At 49.5% G+C, this 26086-nt stretch overlaps 1 protein-coding gene across 2 annotated transcripts; it reads right to left on the bottom strand.

The window, feature by feature from the left end:
- Nucleotides 1–1567: 1567 nt before the first annotated feature.
- On the bottom strand, nt 1568–24297 carry C1QTNF2 (C1q and TNF related 2). Of its 2 annotated transcripts, XM_045999819.1 has the most exons (4): nt 24209–24283; nt 12997–13160; nt 6331–6583; nt 1568–2532 (listed from the first exon to the last, which is right to left on the bottom strand). In XM_045999819.1, exons 3-4 carry the CDS (start codon nt 6572–6574, stop codon nt 1919–1921), a joined length of 858 nt encoding a protein of 285 aa, XP_045855775.1. In that variant the 5' UTR covers nt 6575–6583; nt 12997–13160; nt 24209–24283; the 3' UTR covers nt 1568–1918. The 2 variants fall into 2 exon arrangements, with proteins under 2 accessions (XP_045855775.1, XP_045855776.1); XM_045999820.1 differs by lacking the exon at nt 12997–13160 and having other exon boundaries at nt 24209–24297.
- Nucleotides 24298–26086: the final 1789 nt, after the last annotated feature.

The following is a 26086-nucleotide window of genomic DNA, read 5'->3' as shown; positions in this document are numbered from 1 at the left end:
CCACCTGTCACAAACCTAGTGCTCCTATCTCACAATCTCCAGCAGCCGTGCACCACAGCTAGGGAAGACAACACCCCAGCTCTGGGGCCTGCCAGGTCCCTGCTTCTGTCTGCTCCATCCCCCACATAGTGGGCTAAGTATCCCCCACCATCTCCACGACCATCCCTGGGGAGTCCCTGGCAAGGGCACATGGGTTTAGGTCAGGTCCCAGAAGGGGCAACCACAGAGCTTTGGGCTCCTGCCCATCTTGCTCAGGCAGGATTTATAACTCAGACTACCAAGGGTTAAGTCAACTGCCTTCAAAGGAGTAAATCCCTGGGGGAAGGAGGAGGAAGTAGCTAAAGATGCTCCTTAAAAGTTGTGGGTGTTTTTTTGTTTTGTTTTGTTTTTTGTTTTTTTAATAAAGAAAAAGGGAAAAAGCTCTTCACAGAAAAAGATACCCTTACTCTCAAAAGTTGGCCCCTTCCTACAGGGCTGATGGCGGCACCACAACCCATGCATTAATACACCTGGGCCCACACCCCTTCCTGGGTTACTTAAACACATTCCAATCTCATACTTTTTGTGGCCCAGAGAGAATGGAGCTATTTTAAGTAAAACCCATTTTATTTATGGAGGGTCCCATTTCTGGGACCACCATAGGCAGCCTCGCTGGATCCATTTTTCCAGCTAGAGGTCAGTCAGAGTAACCTGCCAGCCCCATCAGAAAGTTCTTCTCAGCGGTTGACTTGTGGGTCCCTCTCAGCACCCGCCACTTTACACCGGATTCTCATGTCCAGACCCCTACACTCTGGAAACTCCTCAGGTTGGGGGCAAGATTCATTTCTATGCTATTCTTTCCCGCCACGTTAGAGCCGTGGTTCTCGGGCACGCGGGCATATCCTGGAGGGTCCCCCTGATGGAGAAACGGGCCTGCCCGTGATTTGTAACTAATAATAAAGTCCTTAAGTGTGAGGCTGAGCAGAGCCAAGGTTATCCCCATATTGATATCATGCTCACTGTTGCATTTCAATAAGCCCCCTCCAGCGAGTGAACTCCCCACGGCCTGTGAGATTCTGTGTAACACCCGGCTTCACACCTCATGCCTCCCGTCTCCTTTCTCACTTCACCAGTCCCTCTGGCCTTTAGCCAGTCCCTCAGACTCTTTCCTAGAGCGAGGTCTTTCCTATCACTCACAGCTCCTTCTGTCAAGAGACCCCTTCTCCCAGACAAATTATACGAATTATGCAGATCATGTAAAAATATGTAAATTATGCAAATTATGCCCTCTGTGTCGTTGGAATTCAGCTGAAAACCAACTTCTTCCTGTTACTCACTGGGAAGGCACTTAAGAGAGCCTCAGGGAGCCAGGGAGGGGGAAATACTGTGTTTGTGACCTACACAGAAGTGACAAGCTGTGTACCCATGTAAAAACTCACCGAGCTGTCCGCTTCAGATTTGTAGACTTTATGTGCGCAGACTTAAAAAAAATGAAATCTAAAAAAAAAAAAAAAGTCACTCTCTTCCTCATCTCCTCATTATTAAAGCAATAAATAATTTCTATTACATTTGACTATAGCACGTGCATCTCCATCTGGGCACGGTAATTACATGCTTTGATTATTTATTTGTAAATTGCATCTCCTACTAGAATAGAAGTCCCACAAGGACAGAGCCTCTGTCTATCTTGTTCCTTGATGCACCTTCCAGAACACAGAATGGTGCCTATCACACAGTAGATACTAAAAAAAAAAAAAAAAAAAAAATTAAAAGGACTGAATGGATATGTGGAAGGATGAATAAAAAAGCTTAGATTTAATGATGAAGGGAAAAATGTCCAAGGCTGGCAGTTCCCACACCCACCAGGCAGAGAGCTGAGGGGTCTTGTTCTAGAAGTCCAGGAGCTTGTTCCCTCCTTGGAGCCCCAGCACCTGCCTGTCTACACTTCATTGGGGTTGTCCTGGTCGGCGTAGATGAGGAAGCCCGTGAAGAGGCTGTCGGTCCAGTAAGGGTCGTAGAAAAGCCCATTCTGCTCTGAGTAGAAGATCTGCAGCCAGACCTCGTCACCCTGCTTCAGAGCCAGGATGGTGGAGCCTGAGGCCACATCGTGATTGCCCGTGTTGGCATCGAAGGTCCGGATGCGGTACTGGCCGTTGTGCACCAGGCCAATGGCTAGGTGCTTGTTGGCCAGCGTGATGTCGTAGGTGAAGTAGTAGATCCCCGGCACGCTGCAGACGAACTTGCCACTGGACGCGTTGTAGTGGCCGCCCTCGTTCATCAGGATCTTGTCAAACTTGATGGGGAGCCGCTCCCTCGGGTAGCTCTTGGTCACCGCCACTGAGAAGGCTGACTTGGCGTGGCCACTGCCGCAGCTGCAGGGGCCTGGGAGGCCCGGCTCCCCCTTCCTGCCCTTGGGCCCTTTCTTTCCTGGTGTGCCGTGCTTCCCCGGGGCACCACTGACCCCCTTGGGGCCGCGGGGGCCGGCCCGCCCAATGGCCCCGGCTTTGCCCTTTGGTCCTGGCTTTCCCCGGTTACCTGTCCGGCCAGGTGGACCTGGAAGACAGAGCAGCTGGTGTTATGGAGGGACCTTCACAGAACTAGGCAGAGGCTGTGGGCCTTGGCTTTCCATCCTTGGAGTGGAAGCCTTTGGGTAATGGAAAGGGCAAGAACGTTTTGGAGTCACATAGAAATGGGAGCAAATCCTGATGACATAACCGGGGCACTTCTCCCCATCTTATCTGGAATATGGGAATGGTGATACTTACTTTTCAGAACCACTGTGGATCAGGACAAAAAGAATAACTTAAAAGAGTTTGCCCCCTTCCCTTCTCCTGTCTTCTGGGGAAGAGTCTGGTTTGTCTGTCAGATCAATCCTTTGACGGGCTGTGGAGGGAATGGCTTGACAAAAGAACGGGAAGAAGCTTCTTGACTTCAACACACTGATCTTGGTACAAGCCCTGCCTAGTGCACGAGGTCCCTGTCCATATGGTAAGAGTTTTTAGTGCAGCATTGCTCACAACAGAAAAACTAAGAATAACTAAATGCCCATCCAAAGGGAAAAGACTAAAAAATTCTGCTCTGCCCATACTGTGCGATTCTGTGCAGGAGTTCAAACAGTGAGGTAGGTCTATGTGCACTATATGAGGACTTCTCTCAAGTACTGTTAAGAGGGGAAAGCAGGTAGCAGAATCTTTTTTGTTGAAAGGAAACCACACACTAACCAGTTCTATAACCATGAAGTTGCAGAGGAGAATGGCTGGCCCACAATCAACACTCTGCGAATATAGTTGGCATATCCTACAGAATATTCCTCGTGTCACGTTTTCCTGTAGAATGCCCCTTGGTTTTTAATGCCTGTATTTCATAAAATGTACATTTCTCTCGATATAATATTTTTTGGCCAATGATTATATACTACACGTGTCTATTTATGTCCCCTAAATTCAATACAACCTTTTAAACGAAACAAATGTGAGTAAGGATTTGAGTCACATCCAAACACAATGGTATAACGGGTACAATTGGTAGACTGGGAGAACCAGGTGTAGCTGTTTGAGAACAGTGCTGAATGTCAGTCGAGGGCCTGCTTCTGAAGGTTGTTGCTGCTGAAAGGCATGCTGGCAGTATCGTACACCAAGGCGACTGTGTGCTAGCCCCCACATGAATGATCAGAAAGGACCGTTGTAGGCGTCTTACATTCTAACAACGTACTTTGCTTCTTATGTGGATATAGGTAGGCACTTTACTGTGCTTTAGTTTTGAGTAAAGATGTAATGCATTTAAATTCTTCCTATTTTAAGAAATTGGGAAACAGATGCCCAAATAGCATTTTCTCAATGAACATCTACGTGGCTGGCAAAGCCTGGTGTTACCACACACAAATGTAAACTATGTAGAAAAAGGCCAGGAAGGGGACACATCAAAGCAATTAATAGTAGTTACCTCTGGGAAGTGAGGAGAGGATGAGGAGGGTTGGAATTAAGGAGGTCTTTTGTTTTATTTATATGGTTTGGATATATTGCAATGAGAATGTATTATGTATTACTTGTAATTAAAAAATTGTTTTAAATGTTGTTTTAAAGATTTTATTTATTTATTTGACAGACAGAGATCACAAGTAGACAAGAGAGGCAGGCAGAGAGAGAGGAGGAAGCAGGCTCCCCAAGGAGCAGAGAGCCCGATGTGGGGCTCAATCCCAGTACCTTGGGATCATGACCTGAGCCGAAGGCAGAGGCTTTAACCCACTGAGTCACCCAGGCGCCCCTAAAAATTTTTTAAATGCGGAAAAATTAAACTAAGATCACAAAGCTGTTCCATGAAAAAACAAAAAGAAGCAAAACTTACTGCCTCAATAGTGGCAGAAAGGACTGTGAGGAGGAATAAAAACGGAGTCATTTTGCCTTGGAGTTTTTTGGGGGAGATAGATAAAGGAATTTCTGAGGAAGTTCTACGGTGTGTAATGTGGTGTGCCTCTTTCCTGAGACTTTTGTGAGGAACTCCAGGCAAAGTTGATTTTACCTGTCAAGAGTCTCCTGGAGATGGATCTGTATGTGTATGTGAGGGGGAGGGTAGTTGGGTGGTCGCTACTGGTCCTAGGATGACCCAGCTTTACCGGTCAGGACTCTGCACCTCTTTACACTGCCTTCCTTGCTGTGTTGTCCTTATTCTCAGCAGAGACTCCCTGCATCACAAGAGAGATGGCCAAGAGCAGCCCCCAGCCTACATCGTCATACCTCAATCCAGGAGAAAAAGTCAATAGCAGGGCACCTGGGTGGCTCAGTGGGTTAAAGCCTCTGGCTTCGGCTCAGGTTATGATCCCAGGGTCCTGGGATTGAGCCCCGCATCAGACTCTCTGCTCAGTGGGTAGCCTGCTCTCCCCCCCCCGCCGCCTCCTTCCCTCTCTGCCTACTTGTGATCTCTGTCTGTCAAATAAATAAATAAAATATTTTTTAAAAAGTCAGTAGCAGAGATGTCCACTCACCTCTGGGACCTGCAAGATGAATGTCAGGGGAAGGTCTCTCCAGCCCCGCTTGGAGCCCAGGCCCAGACTGAAGCTACCACTGGGGTCAGGGAATGCGACACCATGACACCCAGCACCTGACACACTGTGAGACCTCCCTGAGTAAAAGCCGCCGTCATCATTGATATAGTTATTTGTGGAAGGAGGTGCCTTTTTAGGACCTGAATTGGTGTGGTGGGAAAGGTCTGAATTTGGAGTCTGCTCCCAGCCTGTTCCATGAGCTGGGCATGTCAGTGAAGGGGTGACTACCGTTTACCGTGTATCTACCTTGGGACTGAGGCTTCCCGGTCATATATCATCTTTGTCACACCCGGTGAGGTAAGTGCCGTCATCATCTCTATTGTAGAGATGAAGCAACTGAGGAATAGAGAGAAGGTAACTCATTTGCCAAAGCAGGTATGCAGGACTGTGGCCTGAGTTCAGGTTCTCGCAGCCGTGACATGCTGCTCTCAGGGGAACCCCCCTGACTCTCGGTTTCTCCATCTGCGGTATGGGGATAGTACCTCCTTCACAGGATGGTACGGATGGCCAGTTGAGCAACATACTCATAATCGCTTTGTCAACATTCAAAGTCATTATGGCGCCCTACTTCTTAAAATGTACATGTGGGGATGTTTGCTGAGATCAAGGGCTCTGAGACGTAAGGAATAACAGGCTGAAAGGGTCTGGAGAGACTATTTGGTCTGTTTGCTGGCTGCCTGGCTTCTCCTCCTTCAGGGAATAGCCCCTCATGACTTCCTGTGGTCACACCCAGCGGCGGGCCCATGACCCAGTCCTGGCAGGTGGTGGTACCTCACCAGGTGGTCAAAAGGATTGGTCCGGGATCTGTATGTGATTTGGGAAGATTCGTCATCCTGAGATTTGCTCTGTGGATCAAGCCATGAGGAGGTAGGATCCAGCCCAGTGGTCGCCATTTCAAAACACTTAGCCTTTGCGAGAACAAAACCAACGGACTTGAGAAGCAGAGCCTTGACAACACATTTGAGCTTCTGGACCCAGACACTGAACTTCCCAGCTGCATGAGCCATTAAATTCCATTCAGGGCTATAAATTGAGTTTCTGTCACCTGCCACCAAAGGAATTCTGAGTAATATATCGGGAAACTTGCCTAAAGCAACTCAGCAAATCAATGGGGCAGCTGGGGAAGGAACACAAGATCTGGTACCTACTAGTAGTTCCTTTCAGGAGAATACACAGCTCTGTTTTTTAGAGACATTAATTCGGTTTATAATGAAATGGGATTACTTTCAGTTTTTATAACTAAACTCCCTCTGTGTCAGAGGATGTCAACCCCAGGTAAGAACAGGAGGGGCTGGCGCGGGGCCTCTTACCTTCCTCTCCGTTGTCTCCCCGATCCCCGTCCTGGCCATCCTGGCCATCTTTTCCAGGAAAGCCCATTCTTCCTACCATTCCTGAGGGCCCTGGGGCTCCCGGGGGTCCGGGTGGGCCCTGGGGGCCAGGCAGGCTGCAGACAAGTTGAGGGGAGCCCTTTTGGAAGTCCCTGCGGGCGAAGGCTCCAAGCAGCGGGTCTGCCGCACAAGGGAGGGCACAGGCCAAGAGGACCCAAGGGATCATGGCGGTCACCTGTGGGAGGCAGAAGAGCTGTGAGCAGGCAAGTCCAGTCCCTGGGCTGACTGGCGGGCAGGAGAAATGCAACCAGAGGAGGAGAAGGCAGCTGGGAGAAATTTCACTATATTTCTCTCCTGCTTTCTCCTCCGTCACATACAAGTAGCTGGACAGTGTTGTCTTATCTTGAGAACATATTTGGGTGAACTGAGTCATGTACCCAGAATATACTTTGGAGAAGTCTTGGGGGCAAGGCCCTCATCACCACACTATTGTCCTTCAGAGGAGCTGAAACGGAGGCAGGACCTGACGGCCCAGTCACACAGACTAGGAGGAGCCATGGGTGGAGAGAACCGAGCTACGATTTCATTCCAATACGTGGTACAAGTAGCCAGTTCCAGGGCAGAAATACTTCGCACTGTCAGTGATGGTTTGTGGCTCTGCTGCTTCTGCAGGGGGGGCTCAGGGGATCACCAGGTGCGAACTGAGGCTTCAGTTCCAAGTCAAGTTGCCCCACACCTGAGCAGCCTCGGCTGCACCAGGAGCCGCCTTGGGGGCCAGGCACCGGCTCGGAGCGATCCGTACATTACTAACTCACAGCATCCCTGCCAGAGAGATGCTGGCGAGGGAGGGCAGGCTCAGAGATGTGAGCAAGGAGCCCAGCTTGTGCAAGCAGCAGGTGGCAGGGCTTAGGTTTGAACAAACTAGGCAGATTCAGAGTTTGTGTCCTTTTGCTGCCGGCAATAATGCATACTTCTTTTTTAAGTGAAAAAAAAATTAATTGAAATAATACACTTAACATTGTTTGTGAAGTCAAATAATACTCTAAGTCTTATAATGAAAAACTGTGGTCTCCAGCCCCACCTCTCCTTAACCTCACACCCGACCCCACACCCTTTTATCTATCTCCTCTGGCATTGATGTCCATTAACAGATAATATGCTAATACTGATTCTTTTTTATTTATCAAAAAAATTTTTTAAAAGATTTTATTTATTTATTTGAGTGAAAGACAGAGCAAGCACGAGTTGGGGGAAGGGTAGGAGGAGAGGGAGAAGGAGACTCTCTGCTGAGCAGGGAGCCCAAATCAGGGTTCAATCCCAGGACCCCGGGATCATGACCTGAGCTGAGGGCAGATGCTTAACTAAGCCACCCAGGCGTCCCTCGAAAAAACTTTTAAAATTAAGTATTAGGCTCCACGCCCAAAGTGGGCTTGAACTCATAACCCTGATATCAAGAGTCACATACTCTTTCTGCCAAGAAGACATCCAGATGGCCAACAGACACATGAAAAAGTGGTCAACATCACTTGGCATCAGGGAAATACAAATCAAAACCATAGCGAGATACCACCTCACACCAGTCAGAATGGTTAGAATTAACAAGTCAGGAAACAACAGATGCTGGAAAGGATACAGAGAAAGGGGAACCCTCCTACACTGTTGGTGGGAATGCAAGCTGGTGCAGCCACTCTGGAAAACAGCATGGAGGTTCCTCAAAAAGTTGAAAATAGAGCTACCCTATGACCCAGCAATTGCACTACTGGGTATTTACCCTAAAGATACAAATGTAGTGATCTGAAGGGGCACGTGTACCCGAATGTTTATAGCAGCAATGTCCACAGCAGCCAAACTATGGAAAGAGCCTAGATGTCCATCAACAGATGAATGGATAAAGAAGATGTGGTATATATACACAATGGAATACTATGAGGCCATCAAAAGAAATGAAATCTTGCCATTTGCAATGATGTGGATGGAACTAGAGGGTATTATGCTGAGTGAAATACATCAATCAGAGAAAGACAATTATCATATGATCTCTCTGATATGAGGAATTTGAGAGGCGGGATGGGGGGTTGTGTGGGTAGGGAGGGAAAAAAATGAAACAAGATGGGATGGGGAGGGAGACAAATCATAAGAGAACTCTTAGAGTGCCTGGGTGGCTCAGTGTGTTAAGCCTCTGTCTTTGGCTCAGGTCATGATCTCAGGGTCCTGGGATTGAGTCCCGTGTCAGGCTCTCTGGTCAGCAGGGAGCCTGCTTCCCCTGTCCCCTCTGCCCCCCTCTCTGCCTACTTGTGATCTCTCTCTGTGTCAAATAAATAAATAAAATCTTAAAAGAAAAATAAGAGACTCTTAATCTCAGGAAATAAACCGAGGGTTGCTGGGGGGGTGGAGGGTAGGGAGAGGGTGGTTGGGTTATGGACATTGGGGAGGGTATATGCTATGGTGAGTGCTGTGAAATGTGTAAGCCTGACGATTCACAGACGTGTACCCCTGGGGCAAATGATACATTATATGTTAATAAAAATAAATAAATAAATACAAATTGCAAAAAAAAAAAAGAGTCACATACTCTACTGACTGATTCAGCCAGTACCCCTTTGTGCCCCCTTTTTTGGCATTATCTTTTGAATTTCATTTATGACAGATGAGGAATCAGCCCCCTTCCATCACCCTAGCTCCTATTTCCCCTCCCTCATGTAGTTAAAATACAAAATCTGCTGCTATCAAAATTTGGTCTCTGAATTATTATCAGTACCATGTACTGCCAAGCTAAGCACTATACCGTATTTCCTTTTTCATACACTCTTTCTTACTGGAGATAATTTTATTTTGTCCTTTGCTTACTCCCTACATCATTATTTTCTACATTACCACATATATCAGATAATTTGATCCATTTATTCTCCCGAAGATTAACGTCCTGGAGCCTCCCCCGCCCCCCACCCCTGTTCCGACCCTCATACATGCTAAACCCTTGCCATCCTAGATTCTCCTTTATGATCACTGTGGGGTTGTCTTTGCCTCTCTCCTGCGTTACATCTCCTGTTTTATGCATCCCATGTCTTTCTCTCTTCAATTTAAAAAAAAATATTTTTTTAAAGATTTTATTTATTTCACAGGTAGAGATCACAAGTAGGCAGAGAGGAGGGCAGAGGTGGTGGTGGGGAAGCAGGCTCCCTGCGGAGCAGAGAGCCCAATGCAGGCCTCGATCCCAGGACCCTGGGACCATGACCCGAGCCGAAGACAGAGGTTTTAACCCACTGAGCAACCTAGGTGCCCCTAATTAAAAAGAAATTTTTAAGGCTTTAGTTTGGTGGGATATATCCTGTGATAACTTCCTGAAAAATAGTATGGGGAGTAATTTAAGAAAAAAACGTTGCAAGTCTTTGGGCACCTGGGGCTCCTTGTTCAGCGGGGAGGCTTCTTCTCCCTCTGCCTGCTGCTCCCCCTGCTTGTGCTCTCTCTCTCTGACATATCAATAAGATAAAATCTTTAAAAAATAAAGATGTATTTATTTATGAGAGAGACAGAGTGAGAGTTTGGGGAGAGGCAGAGGGAGAGAATTTTTTTTTTTTAAAGATTTTACTTATTTATTTGACAGATCACAAGTAGACACAGAGGCAGGCAGAGAGAGAGAGAGAGAGAGAGAGAGAGAGGAGCAGGCTCCCTGCTGAGCAGAGAGCCCGATGTGGGACTCGATCCCAGGACCCCGAGATCATGACCTTAGCCGAAGGCAGCGGCTTAACCCACTGAGCTACCCAGGCGCCCCAGAGGGAGAGAATCTTAAGCAGACTGTCTACTGAACACGGAGTCTGACACCAGGCTTGATCCCACGATCCGAGAGACCACAACTGGAGCGGAAACTGAGTTGGACATTTAACTAAGTCAGCGTGGCTCCCTGAGATGATGATGTACTCTTAGACCCTCACTGTAAAGATGCAGACACTGAAGTCCAGAGCAGGAATAAACAACTTGACCATGATCTCTCAACAAATTGGTTCAGTCACTTCACAATCAATAGCCTTTCTCCCAAGAATGAAACTTTCTAGGCATGGAAAGTTTCTTGCCATGGGGAGAGCTCCAAAGGGTAGCTTGCTTTGCGACCCCGGGCAAGCCCTTTTCCCTCTCTGGGCCTCAGTTTTCCCACCTGAGCAAGAAGGGGTTTGAACTAGGTCAGCAGTTCCCACATTTTGGCGTGGATCGCATCACCTGGAGGGCTTGTGCAAACCCAGATTGCTGGGCCTCGCCCCCAGGGTTTATGATTCAGTCAGTCTGGGCTGGGGCTAAAGGATTTGCATTATTAGTGAGTCTCCGAGTGATGCTGCTGCTGGTGGTGGTTCAGGGACCCACTTTGAGAACCATCAGCCAGATGGTCGCTCAGGTTTCTTCATCTCTGATGCTGGGCCTTCCAGGCTTTGGCCCGCCCTCTTGCAGATACGTAAGCCTTGCTGGCTCCACTCTGCCTGTGAGGCTTCTGGTTACCTAGAGCCTTCCAGCAATGAGTGCCAGGGTGCCGGCGGGTCTGGGTCCTGGAGTTCGAGCTTTGCTCCTGAACCTTCAACTTTGCTTTCCTTCAGACCTTGTTTTGCCTTGGTTCTAGAAGCCTGTCCAGACTGCAGGCTGCCTCTGGAAACAGGTTGACTCTACCTCCCCCCCCAACCCCCTCCAGCATCCCTACCCCTGGCAAGAGATGAAGGGGAGAGAAAATCAGGCCTTTGCTGTCAGGGAGACAAGGGAATGTCAGAGCACAGCACTGTCCCGGACCTAGGGGCCTGTTTGCATTCCGGCTCCAAGGCTCACCTTCTTTGGACCTTACGCAGTTTCTCAAGCTGAGTGTCATAGAGGTGCCCTGGCCAGGTAGTGCTGTCATAGAGGTAGCCCCTGGCCAGTGACTGCTTTCAATAACATTACATCATATAGTAACAAAATTATTATCTTTTCAATTTCTTTGACCCTACTAAGTCGAGGAAACAATTTCAATGTGGTTAGTGTATCTTTAATGCCTCCCTAGTCCTTTCTACTATGCCTTTTTAGCCAAGAGCACTGTCATCTGTAGCAGTACATACCCATTCTTAAAGCCCCCCCGCCCCCAGCCCCAAATATGCATGGAGATCTTGGGAAGCCCCAGACAGGAATATTTGGCGCCAGGCACCCAGGGAAGAGCATCTACTATGACATAAGGAAGGCCTGTGGCCCCACATAAAGAAAGAGACTTGGATGGGGGCACAAGGGAGCTCTGGGCATCCAGTCCTCTGGAGAGGGGAGAAAGCAAGACTTAGCGGGTGAGTGTAAGAGACTGTTACAATCGAGACTTCCACTGGGCACCAGGACTCATGAAAGGCTGTATGCTAAAAGGAGTGGTCAGGCCAAAGCAAAAAACTGACAAAGGAACAGTGTGAGAGCCCTTTCCGTGATTCTTGGTACTCATATCAGATCAAGGATTTTAAAATGTGGCGGGTGTCACTGGGATGGGAAGGAGAACGGCCACTCCTCTGAGGCCTGGTGTGAAAGGCTGAGAGACTGGCTGAGGAGAAGGGGAAAGAGAGTACAGGAAGGGGCTGACTCCCTTCTCGCCTCCCTGGGAGGTGGAAGGTACCAGACATTCCCCAGCAGGAGCCAGCCTGGGCCCGAGAGGTCTGGACAGAAAGGGAGGAGCCACAGCAGCGATAACCACGCAGGGCAGACACCAGAAAGCCAGAAGCTGAGGGCAAGGCCTGGGCTTGCCAGCGAAAAGAGAATGTGCGTGACCCACTTCAAGGCTGTTACAGTCCGAGTCCAGTATGGTGGCCCCAAGGAACCGGCAAAAGGCTCCCACAAAAGATGTAACTTTGATGTCTGCCAAGCCGAGAGAGCCAAGGCAGTCTCCGCCCAGACACATGGGAGAGCCCTCCCACTGCCTGTCCCCTTACCTCTCCTTCCTTCAACCTGGAAACAGGTGAGCTGAGAAAGGGGGCACATGGCCCTGCCAGCTTCCCATCTGGGCTGGGGGACAGGAGGAAGCCTCACCTTTGAATGAAGATTGAAGATGTGATTCCCTGGGAGTGGATGCCAGGGCCGGAGGGGGGGGGGGGTCCCTCCCTGGCTATATTACAAAGGGGCAGAGGAGGCAAAAATGTGTGTTTCTGGGGTCACCTGTGCTCCCCCTGGCTGGCCTGAATGACAGCAGAGGTGGTGAGGTGGTAGGTGGACCTGGAGAATGTGGTGAAGTGTCATGTGCGTGGTGTACTTTCGAAGAATTGCGTCCTTGACCCTCCCAGGTACCAGGCATCTCCATCTCCTTCCCTGGTCTGCTTGACAAGAGTCTTGGAAAACTGCCACTGCTCCTTGTGAGCTGTGATACATCTGGGCGCCCACAAGAGAAACGGACTCCTCAAAGCAGGTCTGCTTTGGTCTGCAAAGTTGCCATCTGCAGACATTTTGGACCAGGGCAAGGGAGGAAGGAAGCGGGTGGGAGCGGGTCTTCTAGGCAGAGGAGGTCCTGCAAACAGCTAGATGAAGAAAGGCAGGAAGGAGAGACAGCTAGATGAACGAGGAGGGAAGGAGAGGAAGCATCTGCTTCAGTTTACGAGGCCTCTTCTCTCTTCTGATGATCACTCTCAGCCACACAGCCCAGCAAGAGGGAGGAAGGTCTGCCGTCCCGCCTACCTCCGCTGGCACCAGCCTTTTTGGACAACAGGGGATTCTGCTTAGCGACAGCTGGCCCAGGACAGGCCCCAGTGGCTGGGTGGAGGCGCAGGGCTCTGGAACACGCACGAGGAAGGGATTTCTCAGAGCTGGAGTCTGGAGGTTCCCGCAGTCCGAGCCAGGAACTGTTTTGGAAATAAAGGCGGGGAGACTAGATTCTGGAGGGAGAGAGAGGCTCCTTGCCTCCAGGGCACCTCCAAGAAAAACAAGGCTGCAAAAAATTCCTTCTCCCAGCTGGTGCCCCTGCTCTCCTGCTCTCCCAAGTCCAGCCCCAGGCCAACTCTCCACACTATGGTGGTGAGACAAACTGGGTATTGAGGGCTTGGAAGGCAGCCAGAGCCCCAAAGCGTCCATATAGATTACCTCTTCCAGGGTCTTTTAAATAAATTTAATTTAGAAACGGGGCGCCTGGGTGGCTCAGTGGGTTAAAGCCTCTGCCTTCGGCTCAGGTCATGATCCCAGGGTCCGGGGATCAAGCCCCACATCGGGCTCTCTGCTCAGCAGGGAGCCTGCTTCCTCTCTCTCTGCCTGCCTCTTTGCCTACTTGTGATCTCTGTCTGTCAAATGAATAAAGAAAATCTTTAAAAATAAATAAATGAATAAACAAATAAACTTAGAATGGCATACTTGGGAAGGTCCCCATGGGACCAGCCCCTTTAGTTACAGACAGAGAAGCTGAGACAGAGATAAATGGACTTTACTAGATGCCCACAATGTTCCAGGCACTGTATTAGGTTCTTTACATGAATTACTTTATTTGAAGTTTATAATAAACTCTGTGAAGGTGGTAAACTTACTATGCTATTTTTCAGAGGAAGAAATAGGCTCTGCAAAGTGAAATGATTTACCTAAAGTTACATGATTGGAGCGATGGGGACCACATTCAAACCAGTGTCTGAGGGGATCGGAAGACCACACTTAATTAACTACACCTTGCTCTCCTCTCCTGCTATTTTTGTCCGGTTTTATACGAGAGGAAACTGAAGCTCAGGGAGGCTAATTTGCTCTTATTTACACAACTAGTTCATAGCAGAAGTTATATTTGAACTTGGGTTTGGCTGACCCTAATGCCCAAACGCTTTCCATTACGTCAGTATTTCTTAGATTTTCATCCTAAATATTCTGAATCACAGAAGAGACCCCGAAGCATTTGCCAAAGCCACATGCAACAACAGAGAAATTTCTTTACTGTCAGTTTACACACACATGCGCACATGCGGGTGTGCGCTTGCGGCGCGCACACACACACACACACACACACACATACGTGTATATATAATACATGACTTTGAAAATGTAGATGTGATTTTTTTCCCCCTCAGGATACTTGAGTAAATCAATGCTTAAGGAAAACCTCCTAACCTTTGAGAGGCCCACACTTGGCTTAGCCAAGGTGATGGGGTGGGGATGGAGGGACGTCCTGGGCCCCGACTTCCACAAGCCCCTTTGGAGTGTTCATGGGGTGTCCCCCATGAACATGAGCAGAACCGAAAGACCAGGGTGCACAAAGCCCATTTTCATCCCCAGCAGCTCATTCCTTGCTTTGACCCAGCAGGGGCCTCCTTCCCCTACACGTACTCCCCACTTGAAGCCAGAGGAACCGCTCAAACATAACTCAGCCACATCGCTTCCCGGAGGGGTTACTCCAGTAGCTGCTGGCGGTAAGGGCAGCAAAAGGGCAGCAAACATCGGAAATCCTGACGTGGCCCACAAGGCCCTAAGTGACCCGGCCCCTGCTGCCACCACTGTGCCACTGCCAGCTCCCCCTGCCTCTCTCTGCTCCCGCCCCCAGCCATGCTCCTTCAGGCCAAGCTGCTCCCTTCTGCCAGCCTAAGAGCCCCACCCTCTTGGCTAGCGGGCTCTTTATCCATCATGTTTCTGCTTAAAGGTCACTTCCTCCAAGGCCTTCCCTGAGGCGCCCTTTCCCACAGCTCTCCCTCCCTTTGGACCCCAGCTCCTTGTCTGTGCCCTTCTAGCCCAATGACGCACCTGTATCCACTGGATTAGCTCACTCCCCTGCTTACTGGGCCAGTTTTCTCTCCCATTAAAAGGAAGCCCCATGGGAGCAGGGACCCCAGAGAACCTGCTGTATGCCCACGCCTTCCAACTTCCTGGCCCACAATGGGTGTTCAGGAAGCATTTGCCTCATTAATGAGTGAGACATGCACTCTGCCCTCAAGAAAGTCCACAGTGAGGAGAAAACAAGGCAACGGCCTAAATCAAAGGAATCCTTGGATCCAAATAAGTGTTCTCCAAAAACAAAAAACAAAAACTCCCTTTTGAGGTTTTTCTAACTCAAAACGGAACTAATTCTAATCCTTCCTTCCTTTTGGCCTTCTAGAGCACAGGCTCCCCACTCCAGGCATGGCATTTACAGAGTATTTTATACATAGTAGGTACCCCATAAATATCTGTCCAAATGATCAGAGGAGGGAAAAGTATTGATCCTTCCTCAGCTTTTCAAAGATTTTATATATTTATTTATATGTCAGAAAGAGAGAGAGAACACACAAGTAGTCAGAGAGGCAGGCAGAGGCGGAAAGAGAAGCAGGCTCCTTTGCCAAGCAAGGAGCCTGATGTGGGACTTGATCCCAGGACCCTGGGATCATGACCTGAGCTGAAGGCAGCGGCCTAACCCGCTGAGCCACCCAGGCGTCCCCTTCCTCAGCTTTTCAAAAACTATCTTAGTTCCTGGGACACCTGGGTGGCTCAGTCGGTTAGGCATCCAACTCTTGATTTCAGCTCTGGTCATGATCTTGGGGTCATGAGACAGAGCTCTGTGTCAGGTTCCATGCTCAGCGCGGAGTCTGCTCGAGATCGTCACTCCCTCTCTCTCTCTCCCCTTCTGCTGCTCCCCCTGCTTGTGCTGGCACACACGTGCATGCTCTCTCTCTCTCTCAGATAAATAAGTAAGTCTTAAAAAAACAAAACTATCTTATTTCCTAAATTTGTTCTGGTGGGAGTTGAATAAAAAGGCTGTGACATCTTCCTGCTGTAGGGGAAAAAATGTTAGTTGATTAAACCTCCAAAATGAAGTCATGAGGTATTAAACTTGGAAGAAGTTCTTCAGTCTGGTTTTAATCTGTCCAGTCCCTGGGCTTCTCATCTCTCAGTTAAGTAGCTAATGATTCATAAATACTCATGTCCTAGAAAGACACTGGGAGCTAATGAGCCCAGCCTGAAGTCCACTGTCAGGGCAAGAGCCTTCCTTTTCCTTTCTGCCCTTGGCCCTCAAGACACGGCCCCTGGTTCATTCCCAAGGACCCTTGGGCCAGACTGTGATGCAAGAAGGACCAGAAGTGAGGACACCAGTGTCCTGCTGACTACCCCTGAGTGTGGTCTGCTGGCAGAAACTCCAGGGTCACTTGTCCAGGCTGGATGCTCTCTTCTGAGTCATCCTGCCTTGGAGACTAGAAGATCCCCCTTTTATGCTTAAATAAATCTGACTTGTTGGTTATCGGGTGATGACACACTGCAGGTAGGGTGGTGTTTAACTCTTTGATTAGGACCCATGGGAAACCCACCCACTTAGTTTCCCCATCTACTGGAAATAATGGTTTAACCACCTCATGGAGTTTCTGTAGGAACAATGAGATAACCTACTGAAAGCTTCGAGCCCAGTGTGTGACTCAGTGAGTGCTCAGCAGTTGGAGAGAGAGCTCTGCCTGAAATACCCACTAGCCCTCCTGCCTCCCTGTGAAGCCCACAGACCCTTGCCTGCCTCGTCCTTCAGGGCTCAGATCTACTACCATCTCCTCAGTGGGAATGTCTGGTCATGGGACCAAGAGTACCTCGCCCACTCCAGCTAGTTTGCTTTTCCTTCCAAGCACTTGGACCGAGCTGTGATTATACAGGTATTGGTGTCTCGACCCACTAACAGTGTGCTTCCTCTGGCGCGGAAGGTCCAGAAAAGCAAGTCCCTGCCTGCCTTGCTCTTGGTCATGTCACCAGAGCCCAGCACAGTACCACCCCCCACACAGGAGTGCTCAGCTCAGAGTTGTTCCTCAGCCTTGCAGGAGACACCCCTTGTAATAAAAGGGTAACAGGATCAAAGCTTTCATTTGCTTTGTGCAGATGACAAAGCCACACTTGGCCAATGAGGGAGACACAGCGAGTTGACTGGTCTTGGACTGGAAGATGTGGGCCCCAGCGCTGGTTTTATAACTCACTGGGTACGTGACTGTGGGGAAGTCATCTCTTGCCCCAGCTTCCACTTCTGCACCTACGAAATGGGGGTGGTAACACTCATTCTGTCTGCCTTCTAGGGCTGTTCTGAGACTCAAACAAGATAACCAACATTGTGAGCAAACAGGATACAAAATTTCGTGCCTTGCTGGAAATTGTAATTGCCATCACCTGCCCCTGAACTAACAGCAAGCAGTCCTGACCTCCCACTAGGAGCCCCTGGAGTGTCTGGGGAGGCCGTTCTGGCAGGGGGCTGCTGGGGATACCTGATTCTGACCCAGCCAGCGACTCTCCCAGACTTTGGAGTTAAAGGGGAAGAGCTGGAGGCTGGAATGGGGTGCAGCTCTCTTGCAGATGAAGCTCCCTGAACATTCCCTTTGATGGGAGCGAGAATTCTATAATGAAAAACACCCCACGCCCTCCCTGGATTCCAGGAAGCAGACTGGAAACAGCCCTCTCCAGCTTCTCTGAAAAGCTGACAGCCTGCCTGGAGGAGAGGGGCTGGCGACAGCTCCTCATGTAGGGCTCACAGAAAAGTCCCCTTTCCTGGGATCTGGAAACACTCCAGTAACCCAAGTCTAATACAGAAGATTAAAAGGCAAGGGGCCCACTTGCCAAGAGGCCCCAGAAACCATCCAATCTGCTGTTCTCTCCTACTACACTCCCTGCCTCTGGCTGGGTATAGAAAAAGAGGCCCAAGGACAAAGCGTGACCCAGTGAGATCCCAGGAGCGGGGATCTCACAGGGTTTACATCAGCAAACACTCCTGAAGGCACATTGGAAGTCGCTATTCTGTCCGCTCTATATACCCAAACCTCGACCAACCGACAGACTTGGCATGCGAGGTGCTGTGCTGGACACGGGGCCCACCCCTCAAGGCCCTGGCTGCTTCGTGTTGGATCCCAGCTGCCCAGCTTCAGAGCTGCCCACAGCTGTTTCCGCCACGGAGACCGAGGACTGCAGTGAGCCAGAAGAATGCAGCCGGTGTGCCAGACGGGAGGGGAGGGAAGGAGGCCTGAGGGTGTTCAGAGCCCTGTATCCAGCTTGTCCTGGGGGCCGGCCCCCAAGTGGCAGCCCAGAGGTCTGGGGAGCGTGTATCCAAGAGCCACCATTCGAAGTGGGTCTCATTGCAATGTTAAAAAGGTAAAAAGAAGCTGTGAAATTAATTTTAATGTGTTATGTAGTCTTATCTATCTCAAGATCATTTCAACGTGTAATTGATGTAAAAATGATTAATGAGGCATTTTGCATTTGTTAATCAGCACTAAGTGCTGGCAACCCAGTGTGTACTTTCCGCTTGCAGTGCGTCTGCGTTCAGACCGGCTGTGTGGTGGCTGGGATTAGCTCTAAACCGAGCCACTTGAGTTGAACTAGCTGAACTCACGGTGGGACCTTTTACAAATTACTCTGTTTTCCTCAGCCTCTCCAAAATGGGCACAACAGTACTACTACTACTGCCTTGGAAGGTTGTTATGAGGACATAATGTCCCTAGACAAGACATGGCCTGTGGTGAGGGGTACAAAAGCATGAGTTATTATTACTGCATTATTTCTTATCCTTCCAAAGATCAAACAGGATGATGGATGTTGAAAGTAAAGCACGATACAGAAATCAAGACCTTGTTCAAAACTGTAATTCTCACCAACTGTAGCTGAACTCATGAAGAGCAGTCCTGATCTCTGAGTTCTGTCGCGTTTCAGGCGGAGGCCCCTGACTTTTCTCCATTTTCATTTAAGCTAGCTTGCTTTGTGTTTCTGTCACTTGCCACCAAAAGCCAGGAGGCTTGGCCTTTTCTCTGGGCCTGGCATTGCCTCCTGAGGGAAGGACGGGGGTGTCTGTCTTGGCCCCACACCACTGAGACATCTGGTGTGTTCACGCTCCATAATGCACAGACAGGTCAATCAGTGGGGCAGTGTTTAGCTCAGCCGGTGACAGGAGGCCACATGGGATATCACAGGCTTGGTACCAAGGCTCGGCACGCGGATGCCCATAAATGGTGCCACTTTTTGCCTCTGAGGCCAGACACTGGGGTTCTGGAGATGAAAAGATGTGGCTGCCACCCTCACAGGGCACATGGTCAGGTTATACTGAGGGCCCAGCCTGGCCCACCTGGGTGCCCAGGATGGAAAGCGAGCCTTGAACCTCTTTCTTTGAAACAGGCTCTCTTTCCGAAGAGCATCCAGGACCATGCAGAAGGCAAGCGAAGGAAACTGTGGGGTGAGAAAATCCCTTGGAATGGTATAGAAGGGCCACATTTGAAGACCCAGGAACTGAGGGAGGGAAGACATTCTGAACTCTGAAGGGCTAGGGAGTAAAGGCTAAGTTTGCCCGGACTTCTCTGGGCTGCTGGTCTCCCTGGAGGCTGTTTCAGTCAGGCCCTGACAGGCATTCAGGGTAACTCTAAGGATCTGACACAGGGCTGGCCTTCGAGAAGCCCACAGTCGGTCTGGCACTTAGGATGCATCTTATAGATGATGGACCTCTGCTATTGTACCTCTCTGGTCCTCAGTTTCCTTGTCTGTAAAATGGGAAAAAAAACACACTTTATCATCTTATTTAAGCCACCTGGATTTGAAATAGCATGATAGAAAAATACTGATTCTTTCTCTTTACGTGTGAAATCTGAAATAACTCAAACCCCAATTAAAAGTTTATCAAGAACCTTGCAAGGCAGCATGACTTACAAATCATCGACTGTGCTTCTGCGAGAGCCACAGGACAACACTAGTCTAGTAGGTGAGCAGAAGTACCTGCGATCCTCCCGCAGGCGAAGTGCAAATGACACCAATTTGAATTATTTGAGGTCTTTACTCCCTGAGCAGTTAAATTGCTCATACCTCCCTTCTAGCATAATTGTGAAGATCAAATGAGATGACACAGTAACCAGGCACCAGTAAGCGCTCAGTAATGTAGTGTTATTCTGACATAATCATAATATGTAAAAACCATGTGAGCTAGGATATAATGGGAAGTTAAAGGAGCAGACCTGGTTCTGCTGTTGCCTCATCTGTAAAATATGAGAAAGGTGAGCTGAGCAGTTGTGACAACAGCTTGTGTAAACAGCTCAAACGCAGTTTTAACAGCTGATAGGGGGTGACAGCAAGGCAACAAACGCTAAGGGGGCATTGTGTTTGTTTAAACTTGAAATTGTTGCCAATGCAAAACGTGGGGGATTTTATTTTATTTTTTTTAAGATTTTATTTATTTATTTGACAGAGAGAGATCACAAGTAGATAGAGAGGCAGGCAGAGAGAGAGAGAGAGAGGGAAGCAGGCTCCCTGCTGAGCAGAGAGCCTGATGCGGGACTCGATCCCAGGACCCTGAGATCATGACCTGAGCCGAAGGCAGCGGCTTAACCCACTGAGCCACCCAGGCGCCCCAAACATGAGGGATTTTAAAGTCAAGATTTCCAGGCACAAGCAAAGGAGTCTGCAGCTGGAGCCCGGCTCCCGCAAGGTGCAAAGCGCTCTTGCCAGCCCCCGGCCTCCCTGCCTTCTGCCTGAGCTCCAGGTCTCCACCTGCTGAAATACTGGCGGCTGGTCCACACCTCTCCTGCCTTCCAGGACGTGGAGCCCAGAGCTGGAGCTGCACACTGTTCCGGGGCACCTAGAACCCAAGCCAGCTGTTCTGCAAACTCACCCTGGGGCACATCGAGGAGTCCCCTGAGCAGGAGCTGAGACATACCCAGCGCCCGCAGTGCCAGAGAGTTCCATGGGAGCCACGTATGGAGTGTGTGCCTGCCTGCCTTGGGCACAAAAGGAGGAGGAGGGAAGACGAGATGGACAGCACTGGCCCCCTCGCCGGAGAGAATACTCCTGGGAAACTCGCTTCCAGCGAAGGCGGTGCAGAGGCAAGTGACAGTGACCACAGCATGACAGAACTGTACCCACCCGATGGTCACGGGAAAGGACCTGGGACGGACTGAGCATGGGGGCAGCACCGATGACTGTTTGACAGCGGAGGTAAGAAGCGAAGGTGTCCAAGAAAGAAGGGCCTTGGGGCCGGAGAAGAGATGGAAGCCAACCAGGAGCTGGTCCTCAAGCATTGGGAGAGGCAGTTGGGCTCACCAAAGAAATTCAAAAGTCATCACCATAAACCTAAGAGCTTCGCTCTTTTAAACACGTTAATAGGAGGTTGTTGGAAAAAGCAAAAAAAAAATTTTTTTTTAAATCAAGATCTTTGGGTTTCCTTGAGAATCTAGGGGGTCTGGCAACATTTGGCAAGGCGCGAATAGGCTGCCCCTTGAGGTGGAGTGTTATGGGCTGAAATGTGTTCCCCCAAATTCATACGTTGAAGTCTTAGTCCCCAAAAACCTCAGAATGGGGCAATATTTGGAGGTTGGGGCTTTGAAGAGTAGTAAAGGGAAATAAAGTCATATGGATGGGCCCTGTTCCACGATGACTGGCATCCTCATAAAGAGATTAGGACACAACACACAGAGGGATGACCATGTGAGGGCCCAGCAAGAAGGTGGCCATCTGCAAGCCACGGAGAGAGGCCTCAGAAGGAACTAACCCCGTTGTCACCATAATGGTAGACTTCTAGCCCCTGGAACTCTGAGGGAATAACTTTCTGCCGTTTAAGTCATCAGGCTGTGGTACTTTGTTATGGCCTCCTTAACAGACCACGACGCAGAACCTACATTCCCCAATGTCCACAGCACTCACCACTCCCGGATGGCATGCATTCTCCTTACTTTTGTGTCACACACTACCCCTGTCAGCATCTGAGTTGGCAACCCCTGACCCGGGGGGAAAGGATGTTCTCCACATATGTTGTGTGTTCTTACTTCAAAGCTTCGACGTTCATTTTCCCCTTTTGCTCTCCTCACAGTTCTGTAAGGCTGATACTATCGTTCTCACTTGGCTGAAGAGAAAACAGGGCTCAGAAATGTGAAGTCATTTTTCCCAGGTCCAAGCTGGGAGGGGACTCAGGCCTGCTGACTCAGGGTGCGGGGCTCCTGTCCCTCTGCCATGTGCTTGGGCATAGGACCCAGAAACATAAAGCCTTAAAACACAGCAATGCACACATCCAAGGAGGCTTATTTTCTTGGAAAAAAGATTTGGCGTAGAATTCCTTTCAAAAGTAAATCTAGAATAGAATTTGAACTGAAATCTACTTTAAGCAGGAGTTCATCTCATGGAGGCAAAACCCGGTTGGCAAGCCTCTGACTGGGAGAAAGGGTGAGGGAGGCTGTGAGGGTGTACACGGACTTGTTAGCCTATGCCGAACTTTCAGGAGCAGAAAGCAGCAGATACTGGCACAGGAAGAAAGAAGGGTCAGTCCCCTGCGTCCAAGCAGCTGAGGAGGAGTAGCAAGATAGGGAAGAAGAGGGGGATTTGCAGAGAAAGCCGTCACTTCCTGGGGGAACTTGCTGAATATTTGATGGAGGCAGAATAGCTTCTGAGATGACCCCAGACTTGTGACAGAAATCTCCATTTACTCGTGCAGTGACATACTATAACACCGTTATGAGAACAAAGTCAGTCCAGACATGCAGATGGAAAGATGGCCAAGATACACCAAGTGAAAAAGGCATGTTGTGGTATGGAATGCAAAGTATGATTTTTTTTTTTTTAGTTAAAAAGGTCAACACACACACACACACACACACACAGATAACTTCTGAAAAGACACAACTTCTTGATACACGGGTTTCCTCTCAGAATTAGGAATGGCTTTTACTTTTTACTTTATCCTTTTTTGTAATGTCTAAATTTCTTATGATGAGCACTGTTAATTTTATAGCATTTAAAACAAAAGGTCACCCTGACCTTTAGGTATTAGAAGACAGGCAAAGCTGGTGCCTCTGCTAGGGGACAGAGAGAAGCCAGACATTGGGAAGAAGGCAAGACCATGATGCACTTGCTGCGTTAGAATGAAGGGTGGCAGTGATGTTCTAAGGGGATCCGAGGTGCTGGCAGGGCAACGTGGGCCTAATGGATACAGTTACCAGATAACAGAATAAATCAGAAGAGAACTGTGTAAATGGGGGAGGGGGCAGACAGGGAGGAGAGGAGACGACAGGCTTTGAACAAGGCTAACTGAGCACCAGCCTAGGGTTGACATATATAGGATGTTGTTGCTATTGCTGCTGGTTCAGTGGGGGCGGAACAGGGGATCCCTGGGAGATGGTGGATCTAAGGGGGCAGATTTTGAATGGTTCCAGGTAGGAGAGTTCTAAGAGCAGAGGAGGATAGTGCAGAAGTTGTGCAAATGAGGACTGGGAGACCACTTGGGGCCACTGCGATGTTGCAGTGGAGAGATAAAGTCCTGGAATAGGACCATGACAGCGGGGTTGGGGAAATATGAACAAAGTAACTAAGACAACGCTTAGAGACAAGTAGTTTTGGGGAAGGGAGTTGAAAGAATTGGGTGCAAACCTCAACTTGCTGCTTAGTACCTTTTGAGCTCAGTTTGCCCGTTTAATAACATATTTAATTAAAGAAGGGCTGTGAGAAGTAAATGAGATCATGCTCTCCGTAAATACGAACTAGGATTGTTAGCTCTGGTATTGGACTCAGACTTACCAGGGTTCAAATCCCTTTATCACCAGTTACTAGCTGTGCAACATGAAACAAGTCATTAACATCTCTGAGCCTGGTTCCTCTTTGGCAGATGGGGATAACCTGTCGTCATGGAAATAAAACAACACACCAGAGGGCTGGCAGAAGCTGGCAGAAAACAGGCGCTCAATAAATGGTAGAGGTGTTCCTGTCAACGGTGAAGCCACTTAGCACAGAGCCTGGCATACAGAGAACGCTCAACACATGTTAACTCATGCTATAGTTCATAAGGCAGAGGTCGGAGCCAGGAATCCCGGGGCTGGCCGGCCTGCAAAGAGGCTAAGTTTGCAGCACTCGACCTCCCACCCTCGCAGACCCCTGCCCCGGCCCCAGCATCACCGAGCCCTCCCCTACCACCTGCGCGCTCCCCCGCTGCGGGAGGGCGGCGGAGGCGCTGCGCGGAGAGCGCACGGACACTCACCCTAGCAGCCTCCGCCACGTCCAGGGGCTTCCGGAACCGCGAAACTGTCGGCGGAGCTCGGCGTCCCGCCTCCTGCCGCTGCTGCTCTGCCGCCGCCCGCCCCAGGCATACTTTTCCCATCCCGTCATGGGCGGGAGCGCGCCATCCCGGTCACGTGGGCCCGCCCGGGGCTCCGAGTGCTCCCCTCCGCCTCGGTTTGGGAAAAACTCTACGCTGGTGACGGCTTGAGAGTGTCAATGCATGTATCTGTGTGTAGAGCTTGTCAGCGTGTTTGAAAGCTTCCATGCACAAGGGTGTGGCTATTTTTGCATGTGTCCGAAGAGACCTCTGTATTGCTTGCACGTGGGCATTCATCTCGCTTCCGACCAGAGGGTGCGTGTGGGCAGGACAGCTATAGCGGCGGAAATTCCCCAGGTACGGAATTTGCCTGTACTTGAGAGTGATTATGAATCGTGTGTGCATGTTTAGGGGTGTGTGTGTGTGTGTGTGTGTGTGCACTCTCAAGTGCATGTCCAAACGTTCATCAGGGCTCCTGTATGTACATATACACACACGTCCAAGATTGCAGCTGGGGGGCGGTGCTGAAGTGCACTTCATTTGCTGGGTGTACACAACAGTGGCTGGATATCGGCGTGCTCCATACACGCTGAAATGTGTGTATGGGTGTGCACAACCGCATACCCCAGTGTGTATGTGCATGATTTCTGGGTGGCGTCTGTGTAGTGGCTCATTCTGGGCGTGTTTATATGTACACGTGCCTTGGTGTAGATTCGTCCAGATGTGAGTGTGCGCATATGAAATAGTGCCCTGCGTCCCAGCCCTCATCTCCCTCCTGCCAGGAGGTAGAGCTTCCCTGGCTTCACTTACTCTCTGCCCCTGCCTCAAAGTCCCAGAACAGGCAGGGTGATCCTGTTCAGGTTGCAAGCAGACACTAGAAGAAAGAAAACCACAGAGGCCCGGCCTTAGCTTCTTCCTCCTCTTTCCACCGCTCTCTTCTATGAGCTTCCAGTATTTTACTCCGTAGCCAGAGCATCTGCCTAGCAGATGGTATATGACCCACATTCAGAATTTTAATGCAGGTATGTGTTTGAACTCTGCTGGTTCCACCACCTAAGCCCTTTACCTCAGGGATGGCGTTTCATTTTCTGAAAAGTAGAGAGAGTAATGATTATATTATTGCATTGTCTTTCCCCCTCGAAGGTGGGCCCCTCCCCCATAAAGGTGTTTGGTAAGCCACTGAACTATGTAGGGAATTATTACTAATATTACATAAACAGTAGCTGAGGCTGAAAGTTAGCAGGCCCAACGGGTGTTCATCCAACAAATATTTGATAAGCCTCAAACTGTTATCTGTCAATCCCTGAGCCAGGTGCTGGGGATATGGAGGTAAACCAGAAATGTCTGGTGCCTGTCCTCATGGAACTTGGAGTCTCATGGGGATGACACAGGTGGCTACAGGTGAAATGCGTATCACAGAAGAAGAAAACACTGGATATGAAACTGGGTGTTCAGGGGAAGACCCGGTTCCAGCCCTGGGGGAGGGTTGGGACCTGTATTGGTGTAGGGGAGTGTGAGCTCTAAACGCAGAGGAAAGATGGCATGGGAAGTAGGGTTTAGTGTGTTGATTCATAGTGGCTGGAAAGGGGACTTCTGTCCACCACTCCCTCTGGGTTCCTTGGTCTGTTCCCAAATAATGTCAGGAATGAAAAAGGTAAGGAAATCTCGCCTCAAATGCATGGATGCCATTCACAACCTAAAGGAGAGAGTAGGAATCTCCGTGTGTTACCCATGGGGGTCCACAGCCATAGGGTTTGAAATCCCTGACATGCTCTTGTTGGTGAGGGAGGGTTGAAGAGAAGTACAGGAAAGGGAAAAGAA

The sequence above is a fragment of the Meles meles genome, chromosome 3 (assembly GCF_922984935.1).
Source record: "Meles meles chromosome 3, mMelMel3.1 paternal haplotype, whole genome shotgun sequence".
Lineage (NCBI taxonomy): Eukaryota > Metazoa > Chordata > Mammalia > Carnivora > Mustelidae > Meles > Meles meles.
This window is presented reverse-complemented; position numbering and strand designations above follow the sequence as displayed.